General features: G+C 39.2%; 1 protein-coding gene across 1 annotated transcript in view; it reads right to left on the reverse strand.

The window, feature by feature from the left end:
* Positions 1–27,956, reverse strand: part of NRCAM (neuronal cell adhesion molecule) — a 320,682-nt gene that overhangs the window by 30,940 nt on the left and 261,786 nt on the right. The window contains 12 exon segments of the mRNA XM_081535995.1: positions 2,316–2,520; positions 3,873–3,988; positions 4,369–4,594; positions 5,707–5,777; positions 5,875–6,072; positions 12,364–12,465; positions 13,997–14,026; positions 14,463–14,587; positions 16,873–17,020; positions 17,489–17,655; positions 19,473–19,584; positions 21,472–21,615. Coding sequence (XP_081392121.1) covers positions 2,316–2,520; positions 3,873–3,988; positions 4,369–4,594; positions 5,707–5,777; positions 5,875–6,072; positions 12,364–12,465; positions 13,997–14,026; positions 14,463–14,587; positions 16,873–17,020; positions 17,489–17,655; positions 19,473–19,584; positions 21,472–21,615 — 1,644 coding nt within the window.

Raw genomic sequence — 27,956 nt, forward strand, 5'->3', positions numbered from 1 at the left:
TCTAGGTTTCCTCACATCACCCCTCTGAGAATCTGACACCCATAAACTCTCCCCTGAAAAATACATATCCCTTGTATATAACACTAGGGCGTTCATGGAGCTCCTTAAACCCATCCATCTTGGTTTGAGGGTTAATATCCATAGCATTTAAGATCAGCCATCATACTGGTCCTCCCAAACTGACCTTCCTCTCTTTTCTCTCCATTCTTGGCTGCCTAACTTAGAGTTCCCTGAAGGAGCCATACTGCTTCCTACCTTTGTGTCTTGGACAGACTACTTCCTCTCTTGTCTGTCCTTTAATCTCCTGGCCCTCTTTTCAATGGCACCATCCCTTGAGCTATCTAAAGAGCCAGTATAAGGGCTCACCAGTGAGAGCCTCTAGTGGAAGGAGCCCTGACCTCCAAGGAGCAATGAGGTTGAGGACAAGGCATTGTAATGAGATGGGAGTTGGGACACAGGTGACTCTCAGAGGCTGCTGGGCAGCTGCCAACACCATGAGCCCTTCAACCAGAAGTTAGGACAGGGTTTGTCTGTAAATTGCTTTTATCTGTGTCTGGGTATATGTTTGAAAAAAGAAAAAAAATTACTAATGAAAAAAGATACATGCACCCCAATATTCACAGCAGCACTATTTACAATTGCTAAGATATGGAAGCAACCTAAGTGTCCATCAACAGATGAATGGATAAAGAAGATATGGTACATATATACAAGGGACTACTATTCAGCTATAAAAAGAATGAAATAATGCCATGTGCAGCAACATGGAGGAACTTGGAGGGTATTATGCTAAACGAAGTAAGTCAGACAGAGGAAGACAAATACTATATGATACCACTTATATGTGGAATCTAAAAAATACATCAAACTAGTGAATTTAATAAAAAAAGAAGCAGATTCACATATATAGAGAGCAGACTAGTGGTTATCAGTTTGGAGCGGCAGGGGGAGGAGGAATACAGAGGTAGGGGAGTAACAGGTACAAATTATTAGGTATAAAAATAAACTTCATGAATATATTTACAACATGGGGAATATAGCCAATATTTTATAACTACAAATGGAGTATTACCTTTAAAACTGTGAATCACTATACTGTATACCTATAACTTACATAATATTTGTATAGCAACTGTACTTCACCAGGCTCCCAGGTGACTGTGCCCAGCCTCCTTCAGCCCCAACTCCTACATCAGTGTGTTTGGTTCTCCTCTCCCCCTCCCCCTGCCATGGCCTGCACTTGGAGTGACTCTTCCCTTCTCTTCCCAACACATTCTGTCAAGATCTCCAACCTTCGGGGACTTCCCTGGTGGTCCAGTGGTTAAGACTCCATGCTTCCAATGCAGGGAGCACAGGTTGACCTCTGGTTGGGGAATTAAGATCCCACATGCTGTGCTAGCGTGAGCTCTGAAGCTACACTGAGAAAAAAGTAAACTACAACCTGGAGGATTCTTTTCCCTTCTAAATGTTTTTCTTAGGCAATCACATTTAGTTCTCATGCTTTTTGGCTAAGATAACTGAGGTTTAAAGAAGTTATATAACTTGCTTCAGGTCAGAAAGTTAACGATCCAAGTCAGCAACAAATTAGCAAGGTTCTACAAGGCATTATAATGAGATGGGAGCATTGTACATCTCATTGTAATGAGGTGCTTCCATATCTTAGCAATTGTAAATAATGCTGCTGTGAATATTGGGGTGCATGTATCTTTTTTAATTAGTATTTCTTTTTTCCAAACATATACCCGAACATGGATAAAAGCAGTTTACAGACAGACAAACCCTGTCCTGACTTCTGGTTGTAGGGCTTATGGTGTTGGCAGCTGCCCAGCAGCCTCTGAGACTCACCTGAGTGTCCCAACTGAGGGTCCCAACTCCCATCCCATTACAATGTCTTGTAGAACCTTGCATAAGTGTCCGTCAACAGATAAGTGGATAAAGAAGCTGTGGTACATAAACACAATGGAATACTACTCAGCCATAAAAAGAATGAAATTTTGCCATTTGCAGCAACATGGATGGACTTCCAGGGTATCATGCTAAGTCAGACAGACAAAGATTTTTGGCAATATGACTACGTGTGGAGAAAAATGTTAAGTTGAGAGAAAGGTGGTTTTTGGGAAGCCTGTGAAGCCTTACCCACAGCCTCAGGCCATCGATGAGCTGACAGCTTGCCAGCTCTGTGTGTGCTGTGTTCATCTATGGGACAAATCACATTTGGCTTCCAGAATATACCTTACTTTGGGGCCCTTCTGTTATCCAAAACCTCTCAAGATGTGCCATAGTCTCCTAGGACCTCAGAAATACATCCACCCTACCTCCTTCTGGAGTATTGAAGACCTTGTCAGGGCTGGCTGGGCCCTCCCCTTTCCCATTGACCACACGGACATTCAGTGTGTAGTTGCTGAAGGGCTCCAGCCCAGGCAACATGCCATGAGTCTTGCTGCCCTGGAAAGTAAGGATCTTCTTTTCAATGTGGCGTCTGTTTCTTGTCAATGAACTTTGTGCCTTCCAGTAGTAAATCTGAAATAGCAAGAAGAAAAGCCAAGGATGGACAAGGGAATCAACAGAATCTTCAAGATCACAAAATTAAAGCTTTATGTTTTTTCCCCAGAAAGTTCCCTGGGTACATTTTAGACTAGTGGAACAATGGACAGATAACAATTTTGAGGCAAGTGAGTAGGTCCCCACAGAGAGTGAGAGAAATTAAATTAAGAATATTCGATAAAGCTGGACTATACTATTTTTTTAGAGGAGTCTAAGTGAAATAAACTAAAGAAATGGAACAGCATGAGACCCACAGAGAAGGATTTAAGTGTCCTTTACTTATATAAAATATTCTAAAAGTAAAAATCATTGTTGTTTAGTTGCTAAGTTGTGTCTGACTCTTTTACAACTCTGTGAAAAAAATTAAAGATTACTGCCCAATATTTACAAACTTTTCCAGACTTAATACAACTTCAAGTACAATATATCATTTAGTTTAATCCTAAAACCCACAGCGAAGGTGTCACAACTTTTATTATGACTATTCCTACAGTACAGATGAGCCCCTGGGCAAAAGAGGCAAGAAGACCCTCTACGAAGTCTATGGCTTTCTCACTAAACCAAACTGCATTGCTTAATTAAAAGTACTTATTTTTTTGCATAAAATTACAGACACAGATTTTGAAGAGATAAAGTATCAATTAACTTTGGATAAAAATGCAGAATTGCTATTTATTAATTCCTCTTAAATTCTCTTAGTTTAAAAGCACTTTCAAAAGAAACCAACATATCTACAGAATCTGGCCAAATTGAATGTGATGCAGTGCAAAAACTGGCCTCTAGACGTCAGGGTTTAACAAATCAAAGCAGTGACTTCTTGGTCGCTAGGAAAGTTCTTTGACCATCTGTCAATCAAAAATATGAATCAGTCTTTCTACACTTCCCAAGAACAAAGAAAATTGATGTTTATAAGAATGACCTAGTTGGGACTACATGATCTTGAACTACTATCTAAATATTAACAACAAAAGTCTACATTGTTCTCAGGATAATTTTGTTTGTTCAACACATGCAGTCAGTATTGCTTTAAAGCTAGGTGCATTTCATTACACTGTAGTTTTCTGAACAATAGTTTTTCCCATTTCATGTATTTGTTAACTGTTGAGTTGGCAGACTGTTAGATTATATGTGGGATAAGTGGAGAAAGTACTTTTCTCTCACTTTGTGACCAGTGAGATTTTGATCTGACTCTAATTGGGATGCTCCAGAGGTGGCTTGCCAGATGAACTCTCAAGGCTTCCTCCAGCCAAGAAAAGTGAATCTGGCATTGCCTTTCACTTAGATGGGCAGCTTCTAAGAAAAGAACAAGAAAAGTGTCTTTCACTTGCCCGATAGCCCTGCAGGTGTCCTCGGATACTTTTCAGAGGTACAGGGTCCCAGTGCACCTCAGCTAAGGTGCTGTTTACCACGTTGACACGCACATTCCCGGGAGCCACCATTGGAACTGGGGAAGATGAGAAAGGGGGGTAAGAAGTATCAATGTCATTTTGAATTTCATGCAAAAATGTTACTGTCTCATAATGTTGACTTGACAGAAGCCCCAACCCTATTCTACGAATTACCAAGGAGGAGAGTAATTTTTCGTTTTTGGTATCTGTTCATTTGACTTTGTGAGAATAACATATCTTTTTAAAAAGTAATAACTTTTAACATTCTGAACTGATTTTCTATATAAGTAGGCTGTTTAAATGCAGAAGTGTTGAGCAAAATAACTGCTGCCTCCCTCCTTCCCAATCTAAGTACCTCTGGACATGGCCTTGACTTGCACCTTGGTAATCTGTTTTGCTGGGGGAAAATATACACAAAATAGCATCAGACACTTACGGTCTTCTCCAGAATGTCCCATGACTGCAGCTGGCTCTGGGGCAAACCCTGCATCGTTCAGGGCCTGAACTTTGATCAGGTATGGAACAAAGGTTGGGGTGCCCGAGACAATGTATTTGGATACATTTGCCACAACCACAGATGTCCATTCATCATCGCCATCCTTCTGGCGCCAGCTAACTTTGTACTGAAGGCCTGGCCCATTAGATTCAAAACCATTCAAGGGCTACAAGAAAAGCCAGATAATCAGAGCTTATAAAACAGATTGACTACACCATCTTATACTGGAATGGCAAGTTCAATTCCCAGACTTAGGGACAGTGAGCACTGAGACAGTAAAATATAAGCTATGAATAATTTTCTCCAGGAAACTTTTTGTCTTTTTTTCATATGTGATGAGATTCATAGCTTGTTTGGGATCAACACTTCAAAGGTAGTTAATGTCTATCTTGAAGTAGTAAAAACCACCCAAGCCTCTCAAATTCTGGCTTCACAGTTATGGGTGGGTGACATAAAACTTTTCAGTTATATAATTTCCCTTATGTATTTCTGCTTGTGTGACAGTACATCAGTCTCTATTTTACTTGGAGACTGAAACTTGTGAACTACTTCTTTATTTAAAAAAAAAAAAAGATACTGGCTTATTCTGTCTTGTTTCTCCATGCATGTATACAAATATACACAAATCTGTATGCATCTAAGTATGGCTGTATGGGTCTATCTAAAGTAAGTTTTAAAAAACAACAAGTAAATACATATTAATTTTTCAAGTCCAGAAAATACACACAGGCCAAAAAGAAAATAGTAGAAGTTGACTACTGGTATGTGTCTTCTAGATGGTTCTTTATGACAGTGATAATTCTAGTCAGCATTTATTGAGCATGTATATGTGTTAGGCACCATCCTACATGCTTTCTATGCATCAACTCCTTTAATCTTATGAGGTTGGTTCATTGCTATTCCCATCACACAGGTACATGATGGAGATGTTAAGTGTCACACAGTTAGTAAGAGGCAAATCTGGGCTCCAAGGATAAAGCTTTTAACTACTACGCTATAAATAAATAAATAAATAAATAAATAAATAAATAGTCCCCAAAAAGGGTGATTTTTAATATGGATATTATTTAAAAACAACTTTCTGGGATGGGGAAGGGGAAGGAGGATCATGAGACAGGGGATATATGTATAACTATGGCTGATTCGACTTGTTATATGACAGAAACCAACACAACATTGTAAAGAAATTTTCCTCCAATTAAAAAATAAATAAAAAAACAACTTTTCTTTCCACTCTAAATATACCGAGGAAAGTTGAAGATTTCAGACATAGCTCACCTTCCATGTAATCACCAAATTATCTGGCTCTGATCCCAGCCCTTCCACAGCTGTGGGATTTTTATCAGGTTCTAGAAGTCAAGCAGCCACACACTTGTAAGCTTTGATCTTTTGCAAACAGTGGAAAACTTTTCTATTTTATTTCATATCACAGAGGTCCTGCTTTACCTGCAGCTTTAGTCAAATATTGCTCGGATGCCTCGCTGGGCAAGCTCCTCCCCAGGTTGTTTTCCGCCATCACCCGGAAGGAATAGTTGACGTAGGGCGACAGCTTCAGCTGGGCCGTGGTCTGTGTTCCAGGAACTTCAGTTTGGTGGTGCCACAGCCCTGGCTCATGCATGGCATCTTCATATTCAATGATGAATTCTGGCCATACCACATACATGCAACAAACCCAAGACATGAACTCATTCACCCAATGGAAGGTTACTAGGATAATGAACAGGATAATCTAACAAGAGGAGCCAAACATGAGTTATCTCACTTTCAAGAAAAAATCATTAGAATATTTTGACTTCAGAATCCTATTATTGTCCTCAACACTTAAGCACATCCAATAATGTTTGGTATTCTTTCTTTAGCATGTTGAGTTAAAATTACTTAGAAGTGACCCACATACTTCTAGGAAAGTTTAAACAATGAAAAAATGACTGATTTTTTTTTCCACAACAGGAGAAGTTAAATTAAATACAGGAAGATACCATTTCCCACTACATAGACTGGCAACAATAAAGCATTTAACATACTTTGTGGACTTGGACATAGGGAAATGAGCATTCTTATACATTGTGGGAAGCATGAATTGGTACAACTTCTATGGAGCACAATTTAGAACATCTAACAATATTTAACTCAGATACCCTTTGATTGAGAAACTGTGCTTCCAGCAATTTATTTTGAATAAATGTGCTCATGCATATGTTCAAAGAGACATGAAAAGGAGTTCACATGGCAGCATTGTTTGCAAGTGAAACAACCTAATTGCAAACAAACTAAATGTTCATCAATAGAACACTGATTAAATAAATTATGATGCATCCACACAATGGAATATTCTGCAGCTGTAAAAAATAAATAGGGCTGTTCCACATGTACTGAAACAGAATGATTTCTAAAATATATTGCTAAGTGAAACCAAGAAGGGTTTAGAACATGATCCAGTGTGTGCTGGATACTACAGTTGTGTAAACAAAAAGATTTACTATGACGTACACACATACACATGTGCTTGAATGTACATGTGCTACTTCTCAGAGGACAAAAACTGTAATATTGGTGTCACTGGAGGAACTGAGAATCAGGGGTGGGAGAAAGACTTACTTTTTAATGGATACCTTCTCTCTTGTCTCTATTAGAATTTTGTGGTATGTGAATTTTATCCTTGTAAAAACAGGTATTTATTCGAGAAGATGAATGCACCACTATGCAGCACTATTTATAACAGTTCGATGCAGTACTATTTACAATAGCCAAAATATAGAAGCAATCTAGATGTCCATTGAAAGATGAATGCATAATGAAGATATAGTATATAAATACAATGGATTATTACTCAGCCATAAAAAGAATGACATAATGCCACATGTGGCAACATGGATGGACCTAGACATTACAATATTAAGTGAAGTAACCCAGGCAGAGAAAGACAAATATCATACAATATTGCTTATATGTTTAATCCAAGAGAAAATGATGTAAATGAACTTATATACAAAACAGAAATAGACCCATAGACATAGAAAACAAACTTATGGTTATCAAAGGGGAAATGTAGGGGGAGGGATAAAGGAGTTTGGGATTGACATAAACACAGTACTCTATATAAAAGAGATAACCAATAAAGACATATGGTACAGCACAGGAAACTATACTCAATATTTTGTAATAACCTAGAATGTGAAAAAATAGGTATAAGTGAATCATTCTGCTGTACATGTGAAACTAACAACACTGTAAATCAACTATACTTCAATTAAAAAATAAATGGAAAAAAGGGTATTTAGACATTCATTAATTATCTACGACTTGCCATGTACCATGATACAAATTATAGATACAAAAATGAACTAGAAATATGTGTTGCACTGCTCATAAGTTCATCACTTAGAGTTCTCCTTCTAATCTACATTAATTTGCTAGTGATCTCCAGTTTCATAAACCAATGACCTTCACATTTATATCTTTAGCCTCTATCTCTCCCCTGAACTGCAGTCTTGGATACTTAATCACCTACTCAAGATTCCACTTGTTTGTTGAGTATGGCATCTCAAATTGGATGTGACCAAGACTGATCCCAATCTTCAGCCCAACTAGTAGTGACAAGTCAGGTCAGAATCTTTTGAAGTCCTTTTTGATTCCTCTCTTTCTCTCAAATGCTCAACAGTCCTGTTGGCTGTATTTTTTAAATATATGCAAAATTTCAGCTTACCATTTCTCAGCTCCTCCATCCCTATGAGCTATTACAAGACATGAAGATTTCTTGTGTGAATTACTGCATAACCTTCTAACTCACAAGTTCCCAAACTTCTTGGTAGGCTTAGGGTCCCAATACTTTTTTTCATGTCTCGTTTAGGTCAAAAGAAATACCTAACATTTCCAAGTAGTAAGGAGTTAGGTCCATATAAACTAATAAGTGTTTATGCTTTAACTTAAAATCAACAGGAAACCACATAACTTCTCTAACCTTGCCAACAAATTAGATACGACCTTCCTCCTTTCCTGTTTCACACTGATTTTCACACGGTACTTGCTTTTTATCACAGCAAAGGCTTTGCAGAGATATGACATTGTCATGATGTGACATAGCACTATTCATACTGAAACTGTGAACTACCTCCAGGTAGTATTTCATGGCTGTCTGACAGATGTCACTGTATCTTTTAAAAAAAACAAAATTTAAAAATCACGACCTTAAAATCTGGAGGCACGCCTGTGAGTTTGCTGAGGTTCTGCATGGTATTTCAATGTGTGAATTGAGAACCATGGTCCTGCCTGGTCTCGCCACCCTGCTACCCTCTTGTTTCTCTATAGACTATTTTCAGCAGAATAGCCAATGTGATACACTGTTGTTTAGCCACAAAGTCATGTCCGACTCTTTTGCAATCCCATGGTCTGTAGCCTGCCAGTCTCCTCTGTCCATGGGATTTCCCAGGCAAGAACACTGGAGTGGACTGCCATTTCCTTCTCCAGGGATCTTCCCAACCCAGGGATTGATCCTGTTTCTCCTGCATTGCAGGGGATTCTTTACTGGTGAGCCACTGGGGAATCCCAGTGTGATCCATTCCTCTATTTAAGTCCCTCCAATTCATTCCCAACCCCTACAACAGACTACACGGCCCTGCACATGCACATCCCACTCCACCCACCAACTCTCTGCCTCTTTGACTGTCTCTCCTACTTCACTTCCTCTTGTTCCTTTCACTCTAGCTACAGTGGCTTCTGAGACATGCTTCATAGACATGCTCTATCTCAGAGTCTTTGCTCTTTCTCTTGCTCTCCCTGGGAAATTCTTCCTCTAGATAACTACACAGTGCGTTCAGTACCTCCCTCTTCATGTCTAAACTGACATACACAAACATTACCTTCTTTTTTTAAAATTGATTATTTTGTAATTGAAGCATAGTTGATTTACAATATTGTGCTAGTTTATATAGCAAAGTGATTTGGTAATGCATATATAGATGAATGTAACTATATTCATTCCCCATTCTTTTCCATTACAGTTTATTACAATATACTGAATATAGTTTCCTGTGCTAAACAGTAAATTCTTGTTTATCTATTTCATATATAGTAGTGTAAACCTGTTAATCCAAAATTCCTAATTTATTCCTTCTGCCTTTCCCTTTGGTAACCATAAATTTGTTTTCTATGTCTATGAGTCTGTTTCTGTTTTCTAGGTATGTTCATTTGCACCGTTGTTTAGATCCATGAATAAGTGACATCATGTAAGATTTGTCTTCTCTGTCTTACTTCACTTAGTATGATAATTTCTAGGCCCATCCATGTTGCTGCAAATGGCATTACTTCATTTTTTATGGCTGAGTAGTATTTTATTTTCTTCACTCATTCACGTGTTGATGGACACTTAAGTTGCTTCTATGTCTTGGCAGATTATGGTAAACAGTGCTGCAATGAATACTGGGGTACATGTGTCTTTTTGAATTAGGGCTTTCATCTTTCCTGGATATGTGCACAGGGATGGGATTGCTGGATCACATGGTAACTCTATTTTCAGTTTTTTTTTAAGGAAACTCGATACTGTTTTCCAGCGAAATGCTACCTTATTAATGTAGCTTTTCCTAACCTCCTTGTTTGTAATTATATCCCTTACCCCTGTATTCTTTAATCTCCTTCTCCTGCTTTGTTCTTTGTGTGGCCTAAACATGGACACACACACACATACAGCCATGTATCTATATATGCTTATATTTGACTCCTCTAGAAAGCAGATGCAGAGACAGAACTGAATGTGTACAGGGTCAATTTATACATGTATATGGAGGGTTAGGGTTAGCATTGGGGTTAGGGTTAGGTAAGTAAAGTGACTTTTCAAACCCACAACTGGTAACAGAGCTCAGTGCAGACATCTGAGGTGTCTTTCTTTCCATTAGCCGTTGCTATAAAGTGACACATTCACCAGTGTTAACTCCTCACCTTGATGACATCAGCCTAGAGAATAAAATCAGGTGAGGGACCATGCCATAAGGATACTGGAAGAGCTTAGTAAAAGTAGACTATGGATAAGCTTAGAAGTTCTAAAATCAGGTACTTAAGAGAGTAGACACAAGTCTGTAATATGTTACTACCTTCAGGTATATGCTGCATGAAGACTAAATTGCTTTCCAGTGACTAAGATAATTCTGAAATGATGTGCATGTTGATTTATCATACCTGCTGTAAAGCAGAATAGTTCCAATGAAATTAAGCAAAAACCTCTCCTCTCTTCTTTAGTGATGTTCCTTTCTCAATGGATTTTCAGTCCTTGATGAGAGCACTCATTTCATTCATGCCAAGTCTTTCTGTTCATCCAGTACATTAGCCAGATTTAGCTGGTGAGGATGCTTAGAGACTTTTTTTTACCCAGGTTAAAATGACCCCATCAGATTTCAAGGCATTTCTACTCTTTGTTCATACATTCATTCAACAAATATCTATTGAGTACCTATTATGTACCAGGCATTCTTCTGAAACAAGTTAGTAAAAAATCTCTGCCCATACGGACTATATATTTTAGTTGAGGATACAAATAAGATAAAAAAAATTATTACTGTATTATTGTGTATATTGTCAGTATATATATGTTCAGTTCAGTTGCTCAGTCGTGTCCGACTCTTTGCGACCCCATGAACCGCAGCACGCCAGGCCTCCCTGTCCATCACTAAATCCCTAAGTCCACCCAAACCCACGTCCATCGAGTCGGTGATGCCATCCAACCATCTCATCCTCTGTCGTCCCCTTCTCTTCCTGCCCCCAATCCGTCCCAGCATTAGGGTCTTTTCCAATGAGTCAACTCTTCGCATGAGGTGGCCAAAGTATTGGAGTTTCAGCTTCAACATCAGTCTTCCCAATGAACACCCAGGACTGATCTCCTTTAGGATGGATTGATTGGATCTCCTTGCAGTCCAAGGGACTCTCAAGAGTCTTCTCCAACACCACAGTTCAAAAGCATCAATTCTTCAGCTCTCAGCTTTCTTCACCGTCCAACTCTCACATCCATACATGTATATATGTGTATATATGTATACACATATATGTACACACACATATACACACACTACTCAGATCTCTTTTTGAGAGAGAACCCACTGCCAGGAATGTCAACAGCAGGCTCCATCTGCTGCCCCTTTCCTAAGGATCAGCTGTGGCGTTCCCATGAGGCCGCTCTCTACCTGAGCTAGTCCAGTGACTGAGCACAGCGAGGGCCCTAGACTCAGCCCCACCCTCTGAGGAACCTCCCCTTGGGGAGGATCCTTGCTGACCTGGCTGAGACGATCGGTGCTGGAGTCTGAGAGTTCTCCCACACACTCCTCCTTCCTCTCCTTTCACAGACATCAGACCTGCATTACAATCTGAAGATCTTTCCTGCCTACTCCTGCTTTCTCTCCCTTTTATCTTCCATGGGCTCTTTCCCAAATAATCTCTCTAGGCTGATGTCATCAAAGTGAGGAGTTAACACTGGTGAATGCGTCACTTTATAGCAAGGGCTAATGGAAAGAAAGACACCTCAGATGTCTACACTGAGTTCTGTTACCAGTTGCGTGTTTGAGAAGTCAATTTACTTACCAAGTCTCAATTTCCTAAGATTTAGACTGGTCTTTCTGTTATTTTCTCCCATATTAATGGGCAAAATATTTTGCAATATATCTTCCTACTTTGGCAGAAATTGAGGGTGATTCTTATGGATCTTTAACACAAAAGGACAGTGTATTCACTTAATTAACATCTTTACCAATCAGTGTCCCAAACCAGAAACGGTAACCAAGAATGACTCCAGCTCTGAGGAGAGGTGAGCCATAAATAAATGTTTTGGTTCTGTGAGAAATGAAGTAGAGGATGCCAGGAAATATCTCTGTGGGAAATTTCAATTGCATGTGACAGAATGCTTTGAAAATAATCATAAAGTTTACCAGTGAAAAAGCAAATGACATCACATACTTGTAATAGGACTATTGTTGTCATCGCCTGGGGTCCATGACAGCTGAACACTCCTGTCGAGTTGATCTGTCAATTCTAAATCAAAGGGAGGATTTGGGACATCTGCAGATCAAACACATACATCATAGTTAATCATCCGACCTTGAGGTTTTCCATTACTTGTACTACTATTCACAGAGGGGACTCGTACAGACACAGAACACGTAATGGCCAATGAGCATGCAACCAAAAGGAAATGAAAACAGCTGAGGCTGCTGGGAACACACACACATCCAGGAGAATCCCTCAGTGAGCTCTGCTTGTATCTTTTTCAAATGAAACTAAGTCCCTTGTCACCAAAGCCAGTGGAATGGACAAGTATGGTTCTCCAGCACTCTCAGTGTGTGACTTTTCATAAACATAGATGAGCACAAACAGAAACAATAATATGGAAGCTGAATTTCTAAAAAATGGGAAACAGAGAATGGCAAATGCTGAAAAACAAAATACAGGTAAATGCATGTACTGTTAAAAGAAGCTGCAAATATTCTTTCTGAAACATGCTAAACTACAGATTTGGGGGCGCCTGAAGAATGTTCATATTTTTAAGGGAATTATAAAATTGATGCTATGCAGCTAGCCCTCAGCATGTATACCTTATGTGGATGCTCAGTACTAGTCAGGCATATGGGGAGGTGTGTTTATTCTCAGAGGACACCAGGGTATAGATGCCTGTTGGGATGAAGGTGTCCCAGAAGCATGTCTTCCTCTTCTAATGGTGTATTTCAAATCCAGAGAGTTAATGTTCCCCTTGGGTCTTTTCCTGACCTTGCTCTTGGCAGTACCTATGGCTCTTGGACAAACCAGAAGCCATTTAAAAATGTAAGCACTTCTTTGATACTAATAAAGAAGCAGTAAATGTCTATAAAGGACAGGTATTCTATAGTATAATTCATGGTATCTGTAAAATCCAGCTGAGTTTTTGCCACAAAATTAATTTTTGTATTTAACACTGAAAAAAGATGAGGGTTCTTTAATCAAAAAGATTTCAGGAAAAAATTCTTATTTATTTTTCCAACTCAGAAAAATCAACATGACATGGAAGTGTCCTCTTTTTTGTCTATCTTTAGTGATTTATCTTCTGTGAACACAATGAATTGGTGGTTTTCTCTGACACAAAGGTCAGATGTTGTTCTAGACATGCATTGTTTTCCTATGTAAATTTCTTGAAAAGGGAACCCCCAAACAACATTTAGCTTTCCAAAACAACTTTTAATAGATTGAAGATCTAATTTGTGGAATGACATATGAAATTGCTTTTCCTGTCTGTAAAATGTGGACAATAGCTTTTGAAAAGCACTATGCTACTTTACAAAGAAATGATATCAAAGAGGGACTTTCATTAAATTCAATGACTTTGTAATAACACATGAAATACTTGGAATTGAGTGGCAATATATGCAGTGAGAAGTTTCAGGGTTACAATGAAAAAACGATTCACAGCAGTAAATGGACAATACAGTTGAACATCTGACAGAGTCCCTTTCCTTAAAGAAACACAATGACGTGATAGAGATAAGAAAGTAAAGGAATTTTTCTGCATGTGTGAAATTGTTCGAAAGAAAACAGAGAAAAAGGACTCGTATTAGTTTACCGTAAATGGGAGCTGGAGTTGGAGTAGGAGCTAGAAAGGACAGTAATATAAACGATTTTAATCAAAATTAGTAATGGAAAGATATAAGATAGCACAAAAAGACCAAGACTGAGCATGATTAAGATTATAAAACTGAGCCTTATGTTTAGCTGTGAGGCATGGCATTGATAAACATACAGTAACAATTTGGGGGTAAAACCTCTTCAATTTTAAATAAAAGTAGATTAATTGCTCTGTCTTATAAAAATTTCACTAATATGCATAACCACCATTTTAATTCCAGTGCTGCTATAGGGTACATTCATACTGGAATTATTTCCTCAAAGGAATCTTTCAAAAAAGATGTGGGTATTTAACTCACCTATAAAATGGTAAAACTGTAACAAGAAAATAGTTACAATTGACAATTTTTCCTTTCAACCTAAAACAGGGCATCCAGTTGTACTATACGTGTTTTAGTTCTTACCAACAACACTAAGCACAGCACTGGCCGAAACGTTGTCCAGAGTTGTGTTGGCCACACACGTGTAGGTCCCACCATCATCATCGTTGACATCAGTGACCACCAAATGGTCCTTGTCAACAGTGAACCTGCAATTATCACACATTCAGAGCAGCTGAAATGGACACCCAACCACACCCCATAACCATTTTACTGGCGTGAAAACAATGGTGAATTTGATAGAAGGGAAAGATGATAAAGATTAGCAGCACATCAGAGCTAAATTCCTGTACAATACATGTCACTTTGATAATGATTATAGTTGGAACATATTTTGAATGAATGAGAAGCTTGTTTTGAAATGATGACAAGTCCTCTGGTGCAGTGGCTTTCAACCATGCCTCTGGAGTTCTAGGCACTGCCTCAAGACCACGGGCTGAGGTGGGGGCAGTTCCAGTTACCCTGACTAAAGGGCTTTCCTATGGCTTCTGCGACTACCACTCATCCAGCTCAATTTGTAACAAAGTGCATATTTTTAAATAATTTATAATTATTGTTACTTATTTTTCATTGAAGTATATATAGTTGATTTACAATGTTTCATGTGTATAGCAAAGTGATTCAGTTATATATATATATATACTTAAATATATATCAATGAATAAGAATACAAATAATAAGAGTATATATGTACATATATATACATATATATACATATTCTCTTTTTCAGATTCTTTTTCATTATAGGTTATTACAAGATGCTGAATGTAATTCCCTGTACTATACAGTAGGTTCTTGCTATTCATCTATTTTATATATGGTAGTGTGCATCTGTTAATCCCAAATTCCCAATTTACTCCGCCCCCATCCCTTTCACCTTTGGTAACTGTAAGTTTGTTTTCTAAGTCTGTGATTCTATTTCTGTTTTATAAATAAGTTCATTTGTATCATTTTTCTAGATTCCATATATAAGTGATATCATATGGTATTTTTCTTTGTCTGACTTACTTCACTTAGTATGATAATGTCTAGATCAATCTATGTTGCTGCAAATGGCATTATTTCATTCTTTTTCATGGCTAAAGAATTCATCATTTACTGCAGAAACTTTGTATCATTTTTCCACATGCATAATTTGTAATAGGAGAAATGATTTGCAATAGAAGAAAATAAATGCAAACAATACCAATCAGGTTTATCACTAGAAACAGGAAGATTTAGATCACCAATCACTAAGAAGAGTTTTCTAGAAGTTTCTCGTGAGCATGACGGTTTATCCAGTTGGTCAAAAATCTATGCAAATAGGATTCATGCGTGGTTTTAATGAAGCCACATAAATCATTAAACTGTCTTCACAGGGGATTTCCAAGCTAAACCTTTAGCTAACTTAGTCCAATGGTCATTTCTTCATACTTCCTTCTCATCTTTATCAGTTCAGATCCCAGAGATAAAACTGACCAGTTGAAGCACAGAACTAGATGGAAACACGGGGCACAGAAAAGGCCACATAGTTCTTTTAAGGAACATTTACAGGCAAGAGGGCACCATTAAGGCACAGTTGGAAAAAAGCCACAGAAACCATTTCTACCAGCAGATAGCATTCATTCCCACTGGGGTGATGACTGTAGCCCCCCTGCATTGCTAAAATTCTCCCGTTCAATTGTGTACTTCATCAAACCCACCTGAAAATGGGCATGACCTTTCCTCCATTCCAAGCTAGAGGAATGCAGCATGCTCAGGCTCTTTCAAATTCTTTACTTGTTTTATTTTTCTCCTCCTCCTTCTATTGGCTTTAGGTAAAATGAAAAGAAAACTCCCCATCCAAATAAAAACTAGAGTCCTGTAAAATACTGATGAGGATTCAGGCACACTCTGATGATTAAAGAGATCACATTTCTGCTTATTTGTAAAAGGGAATGAAAACATCTGTTGAGACTGCACTGTACATGGCAGAAAACAATGGATGTTGTCCAAGATCTGAAAGGAATTTTTGCATCCTGAATTACATAGTACACCAACACACAAAAATAGACAAACATTCTCAGGGTCTTATTTCCATAACTTGATACCTTTCTAGGTCTGAACAATTTACAGCAGAGAAAGGAAATATATATCTACTTTGAAGAGGGGGCAGAAATTTTAAAAACGTAACCATTAAGTCACTATACAGGGACTTCCCTGGCAGTCCACTGGTTAAGACTTAGCCTCTCATGGCAGGGGGGTGAGGGTTCGATCCCTGGTCGGAGAGCTAAGATCCCACATGCCTCAAGCAAAAAACATGGAGTAGAAACAATATTGTAACAAATTCAATAAAGGTTTTAAAAATGGTCCACCTCAACAAATCTTCGAAAAAAGTCACTATACAATAAACCTCTAGTTCAAGAGCAGCTTAAAGAGAGAAGGATGAAAAAGGAAAGGCATTGTCTTCAAATACCTTCCATCATTGGGCAGCTCCCCGTGGTCTTTCAGCCATGTGACAGTGGGGATTAAGGTGTGATCATGTTTCACTTTGCATTCAAAGGACACAGTGCTCCCTCTTTGCACAACTGCATATTCAGGCTGTTTAATGATCCTTGTTGGATCTGAAATGGAAAGTTACTGTTATCCATTGCCAAAGCTGGAGAATTTAACAAAATCAAAATATAGAGAACAGACTTGTGGTTGCCAAGGCAGAGGAGGGTGGGGGAGGGATGGATTGTAAGTTTGGGGTTAGCAGATGCAAAATATTACATACAGGATGGATAAACAACAAGGTTCTACTGTGTAGCACAGGGAATTATATTCAATATGCTGTGATAAACCACAATGGAAAAGACTATGAAAAAGAATGTATATATATATATATATATATATATATATATACATACACACACACATATATATATATATACACGCATATATATATATAACTGAATCACTTTGCTGTACAGCAGAAATTAGCACAACATTATAAATCAACTATACTTCAATAAAATAAAATTTTGTAAAAGCCTGGAGAATTTGCTCCAAGTCACATAATACATAAAAAATGTTTGCCACCTCTGCCTCACCTTTGATTTCCAGGTGAACATCATTCTTTGCCATTCCTAACTTATTCCGTGCGACACATGTGTAAGTTCCCGTACTGTCCTTCTGGGCCACAGGAATTTCCAAAGTTCCATTTTCATGTAAAATATAAATATCTTCACGAAGAGCACTCCCTTTAGCACCCTTAAACCTTCATTATGAAAACCATCACAAAGAGAAGAAAAACACATCATAGTTTGAAGTCAGACATAAAATGCCCTGTTCAAGGTCAACACATCATGATCTGTGTTACCAGGTGATGCTCACAGACTTCAAATCTGTGTAAGCATACTGCATGTGTGTCACTCAGGGGGATTGGGGTGGGGGGGTCAGTGCAAAGACAGGATGTCAAACTGGAGGACTCAGTGATAAATGGCGCTTAAAGAATGAGGGTGATAATACTAAATACTTAAGTGATAATTTTCATTATGAGAGATTCATAATTTAATAATCATATTATTATCTATTCTATCTCTAATAAATGAAAAAACAGACAAAATGAAGACTGCTCCTTTTGACCTTTTCCTCCTACAATGATGTGTCTGTAACTCCATCTGCAGAGATTTCGACATCAAGGTTACAAGGGTTGTACTTTTGAGAGTATAAATAGAAAAATATTCAGAGAGGAAAAGGAAAAAAGCATACATGTAAGGTACATCTACATTCAGCTTCTGGGCTAGCATCAAGAGAAGTGAGGATGGACTCACAGACTTAGAGAATGAACTTATGGTTGCAGGCAGAAGGGATAGTTAGGGAGTTTGGGACAGGCTTCCCTAGTGGCTCAGACCGTGAAGGATCTGCCTGCCATGTGGCAGACCTTGGTTCAATCCCTGGATTGGGAAGATCCCCTGGAGGAGGGAACGCTACCCACTCCAGGATTCTTGCCTGGAGAGTCCCATGAACAGAGGAGCCTGACAGGTCCAGGGGTTGCCAAGAGTCGGAAAAGACTGAGCGACTTTCACTTGGGATGGACATGTACACACTGCTATATTTAAAATGGATAACCAACAAGAAGCTACTCTACAGCACATGGAACTCTGCTCAATGGTATATGGCATCCAGGATGGGAGAGTGGTTTGGGGGAGAATGGATACACGTATATGTATGGCTGAGCCCCTTTGCTATCCACCGGAAACTATCACAACACTGTTAATTGGCCATACCCCCAGCACAAAACAAAAAGTTCAAAAGAAGAAATGAGGATGGATGAAAAGAGGTGTAAGACTAAGCATTAACTCTTCTCCTTTGCTAGGAAATTTTCTGCATAAGCATCCTTGTTTGTGTTTTAATTCAATACCTGGCTTTAATCTCACAGCAAGAAATGGAGCCCCACACAGTGTCTGCCAGCTGACAGAGGATCCATAAATGAATGTTCCAATTTTCTTTCACTCATTCTTTCTGACCTGTTGCCTCTCTTGGCCTTGTCTCTTTCAGCTCAGGCTAAAGCAAGCTGGAAGGATGAACAGGACTAGTACCAGGAGGGATAGGTGAAATGGAATGGTCTAAAGAGGTAGTGAAAGACATGGGGGGAGCTTGGCTGGATCCAAGCCAGCATGCTCAGTGGGAGGGGAACACTGGTAATAGCAAATTCTGTTTTTAAGCTTATGGACCCTGCTCTCACCTTAGGTGATATTTTATGATCAAGGAAGTCCCTCAACCTATCTCTCCAGCCATCACTCATGACATCCCAGGTGATAACGTGGCACTGTAATTTTAATTTCTTTTTTCAAAGACATTTATATATCTCTCCAGGTTGGACAAAGCATACCGTCAGGAAGCTTATCCATGTGACAGTATTTAGCATAGAGCAAGTCATTAATAAATATTTGTGAATACATTTAATAATTAATAAGATGATGGATTCTTCCCTGCTTTTTCTATCTGTGCTCTGACTAAAACCCTACATACTGAGAAAGTTGAAAGCTCTAGCAAATGTAAATATAACAAACAGACAGGATCACTACTTACCACTCGATGGTAGGCAGAGGAGACCCAAAGAAGGCACAGTCCAGTAAGGCAGGTCTATTTGCGATGACCTGATAGAGTGTGTTTGCAGATGTAAGGATTCGTGGTGGCTCAGCTAAAAATGTTGTCAAAAGGTAAAGTAAATATTAAGATAAAATAAACATTTAGGCCCACTGTGTATTTCTGCGCCTTTTTAAGGTCATTAGAGTTCATGGTAAGGCACTGCCAATGTATCTCTCCCCTTACATTCTCAGGCAGGTGTGACCCTACTGGTCACTCAAGGTGGAAAAACACGAGTTTTCTCCCTCTGCCTCACGTTTGCATCTTACTCAGGCATAGTTTGTAATAACTGATTTCTTTATATCTCCTACTACACTGTGAGTTCCTTGCAGGCAAGGAATGGCACTTTTTACTGTTTTCTCTCCATAAATCAGCACAGTATCTGGCACAAAATAATGACTAAATACATTTTTGTTGAATGGCCCATGAAAACACACAAGTTGGCAGAAAAAAGCAGAATGCTGATGACTCAAAACACAACCAGAATTGGAACTGCTTCCTGTACATCCATCAACATCATGATGGCTCAGCTCTTCAGGTGATTTTACTGACCTTTGTTTCAAGCATGAAGGAAAAAATACCACACATTGGTTGGCTTCCTGACCTTAATTCTATTTGAAAGAGAGCCTACTCCACTTAAAGAGTTGGTATCATGAAAACCATTCTCATATAAATTTTATTTCTAACAAATCTGGTATTTTAGTCATTTTTGTTCCATAAGGGAAATATAATGTTCACAAAAACCAACCACTTCAGAACATTTATGTCATAGTTTCCTAAACATATTATTATGAATTGATAAATAAATGTACATCTGTGACTTAGATCAATGCTAAACTTTATGATTAACAACTGATTTTCAAAAATCAGAATCATGAAATTTTCATTTGACTCATCAGTTTCTAAGGCTGGTACAATAGTCACATTCAGTCATTAACAGCGAACCAATGCTCTTTTCCTTTTGAGGGGTTTGACACAATGTAACTATCAGATTGTATCTTATCTATCTTCCTATATCCCTTCCAGCTCCAAGTTCTATGCCACTGCATCAGTTCAGTTCAGTTCAGTCGCTCAGTCGTGTCCGACTCTTTGCGACCCCATGAATCGCAGCACGCCAGGCCTCCCTGTCCATCACCAACTCCTGGAGTTTACCCAAACTCATGTCCATCGAGTCAGTGATGCTATCCAACCATCTCATCCTCTGTCATTCCCTTCTCCTCCTGCCCCCAATCCTTCCCAGCATCAGGGTCTTTTCCAATGAGTCAACTCTTCGCATGAGGTGGCCAAAGTATTGGAGTTTCAGCTTCAACATCAGTCCTTCCAATGAACACCCAGGACTGATCTGCTTTAGGATGGGCTGGTTGGATCTCCTTGCAGTCCAAGGGACTCTCAGGAGTCTTCTCCAACACCACACTTCAAAAGCATCAATTCTTTGGCGCTCAGCTTTCTTTATAGTCCAACTCTCACATCCATACATGACCACTGGAAAAACCATAGCCTTGACCAGACAGACCTTTGTTGGCAAAGTAATGTCTCTGATTTTTAATATGCTGTATAGGTTGGTCATAACTTTCCTTCCAAGGAGTAAGCATCTTTTAATTTCATGGCTGCAATCACCATCTGCAGTGATTTTGGAGCCCCAAAAATAAAGTCTGACACTGTTTCCACTGTTTCCCCATCTATTTCCCATGAAGTGATGGGACCAGATGCCATAATCTTAGTTTTCTGAATGTTGAGCTTTAAGCCAACTTTTTCACTCTCCTCTTTCACTTTCATCAAGAGGCTTTTTAGTTCCTCTTCACTTTCTGCCATAAGGGTGGTGTCGTCTGCATATCTCACGTTATTGAAATAGCAGATGCTTAATGTATTTCCGCTGAATGAATGAAAAACAACAATGGTCATTAACTGAATCTGCCATGTCTTTAATAAAGGGAGAGCTTACCCAGCACATTTACAAATGCGTTTGCCAGTAAATATCCGTATTCGTTAGAGGCATTGCACTGATACACTGCACTTGATCTTTCTTGAACTTTGGAAAAAATAATGGTGTCGCCATCTATTTTTCTGCTGGGGTCATCAGGGGCAACTGTTTGGATATAAAAACAAAAAGTATACATTCATTCCTATTTACTCAAAAGATGTACAACTTGAGGTCTAATTTAGAGTAAGTAGAAGACTGATCTAGGTATATATGTAGTAAGAAAGAAAACCAACAACCAGGCAGCAACCATTAATTTCCTTCCTCAGAATTCAGTTATCACTTATCAGCATGGGTATCTGCTTGATTTCCATTCAGTGTTAAATGGATTGATTCTTTTCAATACTATTTTGAGAAAGGTAGGGGAGAAAACCACAAGTTAGGTGTAAATGCAATACAAATTCAGGAAAATATTACCTTGTTCACAAAAACTTACTGTTATTTATGAGAAGGAAAGTTAATTATCAAGTGTTAATCACTCAGTTTTATCCAACTCTTTGTGACCCCATGGACTATAGCCCACCAGGCTCTTCTGACCATGGAATTCTCCAGGCAAGAATACTGGAGTGGGTTGCCATTTCTTCCTCCAGAGGTTCTTCCTGACCCAGGGATCAAACTTGGATCTCCTACAGTGCAGGCAGATTCTTTACTGTCTGAGCCACCAGGAGGAGACAGCAAAAAGTAGTCCAAAAATATAAAACCCTCTACATCATCCAAACTTGTATATTTTAAAAGCCTCTTACTGAAACAGATATGTAAATAAATATAGGGCTAATTATCAAATGTGAAAATATGTATTTTCCTGCTTTGGCAATTTGAGAAGCTGAAATAGAAATAAACTGTGTGCAATTTCTCTTAAAGGTAGCAGTTTCACCTAAATCTCTTAAGTATCTAAAAAAATGTTAAGACCACGATTGATCCTATCTAAAGCGGAATGGAACAAGTTGGTAATATATGAGAATTCAGTCCAACGCATGACCAACAATTTAGAAATGCCATGCTATTGAACATATATTTATTTTTGTGAACACTAAATCTTAGGGTGTAACCTTACATGGCTTTAAAAGCACACTAAAAGGGGTGTTAGGTATCTGTCTCAGCATGCTGATCAAAACCAACTCTAAATAACAGCACCCATATATGCAATATCCCAGATAAACCGTAATGGAAAGGAATAAGAAAAAAAAGTCTATGTATGAATAACTGAATCGATTTGCTGTATAGCAGAAATTAACATGGCATGATAAATCAACTATACTTCAATAAAATAAATTGAAACAATAAATAACAGCACCCTTCCTCTTAAACTGCTCTTGGAACCTGAACCACTTACTAGCCTGTACTTACATTCTAAACACCATTTCTCCCCTTTGATGACAGGAAAAGGATGGGCACCTAAGACATATTTATTACTGCCTTTAGACTCCTTTATCACTTTAAAAATTTCATCTGTGGGTTATTAATGAAAATAAATAACAAAAGACATCACACTAGTGTTATTCATCCTTGTTTTATTACACATATTCAAAGTATCATGCCCACTCATTCTCATTCTGCATTAGTTTCTACTGAGGCTGAGCAAGTTACTCTAAACTTAGTGGCTTAAAACTACACACATTTACTATCACACCATTCTGTATGTAGTTGTATGTCTGACATTCCAATCACAATTGATAGCTAACTTAGAAAATCAGCTTAGTGTAGCACATGGAACGCTGCTCAACGTTATGTGGCAGCCTGGATGCAAGGGGTGTTTGAGGGAGAATGAATACATGTGTGTGTGTGACTGGGTCCCTTCACAGTTCACCTGAAACTATCGCAACATTGTTTGCTAATTGGCTATACCCCAGTAAAATAGGTAAGTGTTAGTCATTCAGTCGTGCCTGACTCTTTGTGACCGTATGGACTGCAGCCCACCAGGCTCCTCTGTCCATGAGATTTTCCAGGCAAAGATACTGGAGTGGGTTGCCATTTCCTTCTCCAGGGGATCTTCCCAACACAGGGATTGAACCCAGGTCTCGTGCACTGCAGGCAATTCTTTACCGATTGAGCTACAAGGGAAGCCCTATACCCCAATACAAAATAAAAATTTTAAAAAATAAAAAAATCAAATCAAAAGAAAAACCAAAAAAAAAAAAAAGGAAGAAAGACTATTTTCTTAGACAGTCCAGTTACTTCCACTAGTGATGGAGTGAGCCATGGTGCTTTGAGTTGGCGGACTTCCCTGGGTCCAGTGGTTAAGACTGCCCGCTTCCATTGCCTGGGGCATGGGTTCGATCCCTGGTTGGGGAACTAAGATCCTGAATGCTGTGTTGTGGCCGAAAAAAAAAAAACAACACCAGTTTGAGTTGGCATCTTAGCTCACATCCACCGTTTATGATTCTAATGATTTCAAAATGGCCTTAAGGAGCATGTTCTTCCAACCAGAAGAAAAACACAAGTTTCAATTCCTTGGACAGAGTATAGATTTCCTCAGTAAATGACAGCAGAGGACTGACATGCCACACTGGCCTAGGAAGTGGATGAGACCTGTGGCCAGCTGTCAGGTACCCTGAGAATGCAGCATCCCTCAGGGAGGCCTGTGTTCCCTGTCCTGCATCTCAAGTCTAGGATCATCTCGGTCTTTCTGACTCACACATTCTCAGCAATGTCCTTCCACTGCCTCAGCACAGTGTGTTGGGACCGAGCAGCATCTCTGGAGTCTCCTTCTCTGTCAACTATTCTGTGTTTTGGACCCAGCAGTTGGGCTCCGTGTGGATTCTGACTGCACTTCTGTGGACCCGCCAGGCTGTGGAGGGCTGGGAGTCCCTCCCAGTTCCTTGAATATACCGAGCTCTTAAAAGCTACACCACTGTGTGTTTAATGGGGATACAGTTCCAGTTTTTCAAGATGAGAAAGTTCTGGAGGTCTATTTCACAATAGTGTGAAAGTACTGTAACACTACTGAACTGTGCTCTTAAAAATGATTAAGATGGCAAATTTTCTGTTATGTGTATTTGTTTTTTAACTGAAGTATAGTTGATTTACAATGTTGTGCCAATCTTGATATATAGCAAGTGACTCAGTTTTACACATATACACATTCCTTTTAAAATAATTTTTTCTATACTGCTTTATCCCAGGAGATTGGATATAGTTCCCTGTGCTAGACAGTAGAACCTGTTATGTGTTTTTTCAACCACAGTAAAAAGTTACCTCGCCATGAACATGGAAGACCAGCTCAACTCACAAAGCCAGTAGGACCATCTTCCCCTAGTAGGGGTTCATCAAGCACAACACACACCATTTAGAACAGCTTTTATGTAGCCCACAGCTTGTTTTTTTTTCTGCTATCGGCCCATTCCAACTTGTTTTTTTTTTCCTTTAACCTGAGAGGCCTCTGAGTGTATCTGCCTTATTTCTGCTAAATGGAGCAGCCTCCAAATATTTATTTTTGGTGATGTATTTAGGAATCAAATAAGCCCTCTAGGTAAGAGTAATAAGAGTAAATAAGCAGATAATTCTCCATGGGGGTTTGGTCTACATTTTCCTTGAGTACTTACTAAAGAAATATCAGCAAATTCGGGCCCGTCATAGTGACATACGGGAGCTCAGCAGGTACTGGACAAAGAACAAAACCACTGGTGCAGAGAGATTTGAAGCCTTTGAATTCTGTGTCCTGGCTACTGAGTGGGAGTAACTCTCCAGTATCTAAACCCAAATTGCCCAAAGAAATAATAATTAATTCTAGGAATATCAACTTCAATTGCTATAAATGTACACTGGGTAAAGAAACTTAAGAGCACAGAAATCACCGCCATACAAAGCCCCAAAGGTGAGGTTCAGAACTGGGGTGATAGTCTTCCAGTAATACTTTCTTTTATTCTACCCTTTCTGACATGGCTGGCCAAAACCATGAATGTTTCCAACATTTAGAAAATAAGAAAAACAATAAGTGCCAGTATACAAGTAAAAAATACTATCAAATTTTAAAATATTTTTGTATCTAATGCATAGTTTTATTTTAAAAAGAGCTTCATGAAACAGACTAAGGAGAGAGAAGTATATATATCTTGAAGATGAGAAACTAGAGACTTAATGATTTGTTTAATGTACAATTACTGCTCAGATTTCCTGAGTTAGTCTCCTCTATAAACATGTCCTGAAATCTGAACGTCTGTGCATAATGTAGAACAAATATCTGAATGAAGAGATGAATTTTCTTCTTCATCTAGGTATTACATCCCCTGTGAAGGGATGGCCATTGAGCCCTTTTGAAAAAAGGAAAAAGAGGACTTGGAGGAATCTTGGGGAGTCCTAGACCACATCTCTGCCTGCTTATTATGTATCACTGTCTTTCAATCTCTCCCTCCAATATCAGCAAAATATGTAACTGTGGCAGGAGGAGGCCTTCTGTCTACTCCCTTCATTCCATCGCCTTCTCATCTTTTAGAGAAAAGGGGACTTTTAACATAATAATAGTATGATCTTACAGATGTTCCACTTGGAAGAATCCAAGAGATCTACCTCAACTCACAAGGGGGATGATTAAAGATCTACAAGTGCTAGGTTCTCCCACTGTCTCCCAGGACAAGGTCGGGAATCTTGGTGTCCACAGCCTTGACCTTGGACATTTTCTTTCTGGTTCTGTGTTCTATTTTCACACTTTCCCAGACACTGTGGGTAACACAATAAAAACTATGAGTTCTTTTTTGGCATCAGCACCTCTGCAGCTGTGTTCTGGACTTCTGCAGGTGGTTTCAAACATATTTTATGCAAATTCCATATTTAATAGTCTTTTTTTTTTTTTTTTTGCTTCAAGGAAAGTTTAAAGTAACCTGGCCAGTCCTAGGGGGACAGAGCTTTGAAAGACATTGAGATTAGGGCCCTGACTCTTTATGAATGAATTCTTCCAGTTTTGTAAAACAGTAGGATGCCAGGTCTGAAATGCACAGTCACAAACCAGCAACACTGTATTTTGCTAACAAAACCCAAGTCTGACCCTTTCCTGTCCTGATCCACCTTCTCCTTTTATAGTTCTGATGTGCATTTGGCAGCCAGAACCTACAGAGGTAGGGGTTGGGGGGGGAAGAGAGTGACAATGTCCTTAGGTGACTGTCTACAAATCAGGAGTGGGGAGGTATCTGGTACTGTGGTCCTCCGATAATGTTCTCTGTTGCATGGCAGCTGGTGAGGAGCTCAGGCCCCTGGCTGAATGCTGCACTGTGATACTGCAGAAGCACAGTTGTTCCCTGCCCCTGCCCCTCAGCGACTGATCCATCCAAGGTTTCTGCAACCTTCTAGGGAGGTGCCAGAAAGTCAGCCTGTGCTCCTGGCTAACCTTTGAGGTTTACTCTGGTTCCCCCTTTAATCCTTACCATGCCAATTCTGTGTCGTTGTATATTGTAGCAGATCTTGCTCTCTCCTGCCCTCTCCTGTCTCTCTGCCATCCTTCGTTCTTGCCCTATCACTGCTGAATGCATCTGTGGGTTGCAAACTCAGCAAACTACAGATGACAAGCTGCAGTCTCTTGTTTCCAGAAAGGTCCCCAAACCTCAATTCTATTTAGAGGCCTCTGAATTAACGGGTAAACTATCAAGCAGGGCAGACAGGGGAGAGGCAGGAGGCTCCTCAAACTTCTACAGATTTTTGGACAGTTTTCTTCTTCATTTACTCCCTGTCTTGGATCAGGGAGGTCAGTGCAAGGTGGGGGCATATAGGGTTCACTTTGAACTAGCTGTTTAAGACTTAGCGTCTGAAATGAACTTATTTACAGAAACAGACTCACAGACATAGGGAACAGACTTACAGGTGGGGAGCGCAGGGGGAATGGATTGGGAATTTGGGATTAGAGAATGTAAACTATTACATTTAGATTAGATAAACAATACGGTCCTACTGTCAAGCACAAGAAACTATATTCAATATTCTGGGATAAATCGTAACAGAAAAGAAAATGAAAAAAATGTATATACATGTATAACTGAATAACTCTATTGTACAGCAGAAATTCACACGTTACAAATCAACTATATATGAATACAATTAAAAATGTTTTAAAAATTGAACACTGAAAATTTTAAAAAATTAATTAAAAATTTAAAAAACAGACTTAGTGTCTAGCCACGAAGTCATTCACCAGAAGCTGTAGATGGACCAGCGGCTGAGAGTAGGGGTGGGGAACTGTACTGTCCCTGCCGTGCCCTCCTGCAGAGAGCTGTGCATCCCCACCAGGTGCCTCAAACCCACCAGCTTTCAATTCTGAGATTACAAACAGTAATCCATGCATTTTTAGCTTGGCCTCCAGATGTGGAGGAAGACACCTCCCAGGGACACTTCTCATCAGTTCAGTTCAATTCAGTTGCTCAGTCATGTCTGACTCTTTGCGACCCCAGGGACTGCAGCATGCCAGGCCTACCTGTCCATCACCAACTCCTGGAACTTACTCAAACTCATGTCCATCAAGTCAG

This window comes from Giraffa tippelskirchi, chromosome 10 (assembly GCF_054371585.1).
Source record: "Giraffa tippelskirchi isolate mGirTip1 chromosome 10, T2T-mGirTip1v1.2.pri, whole genome shotgun sequence".
In the NCBI taxonomy this organism is placed as follows: Eukaryota; Metazoa; Chordata; class Mammalia; order Artiodactyla; family Giraffidae; genus Giraffa; species Giraffa tippelskirchi.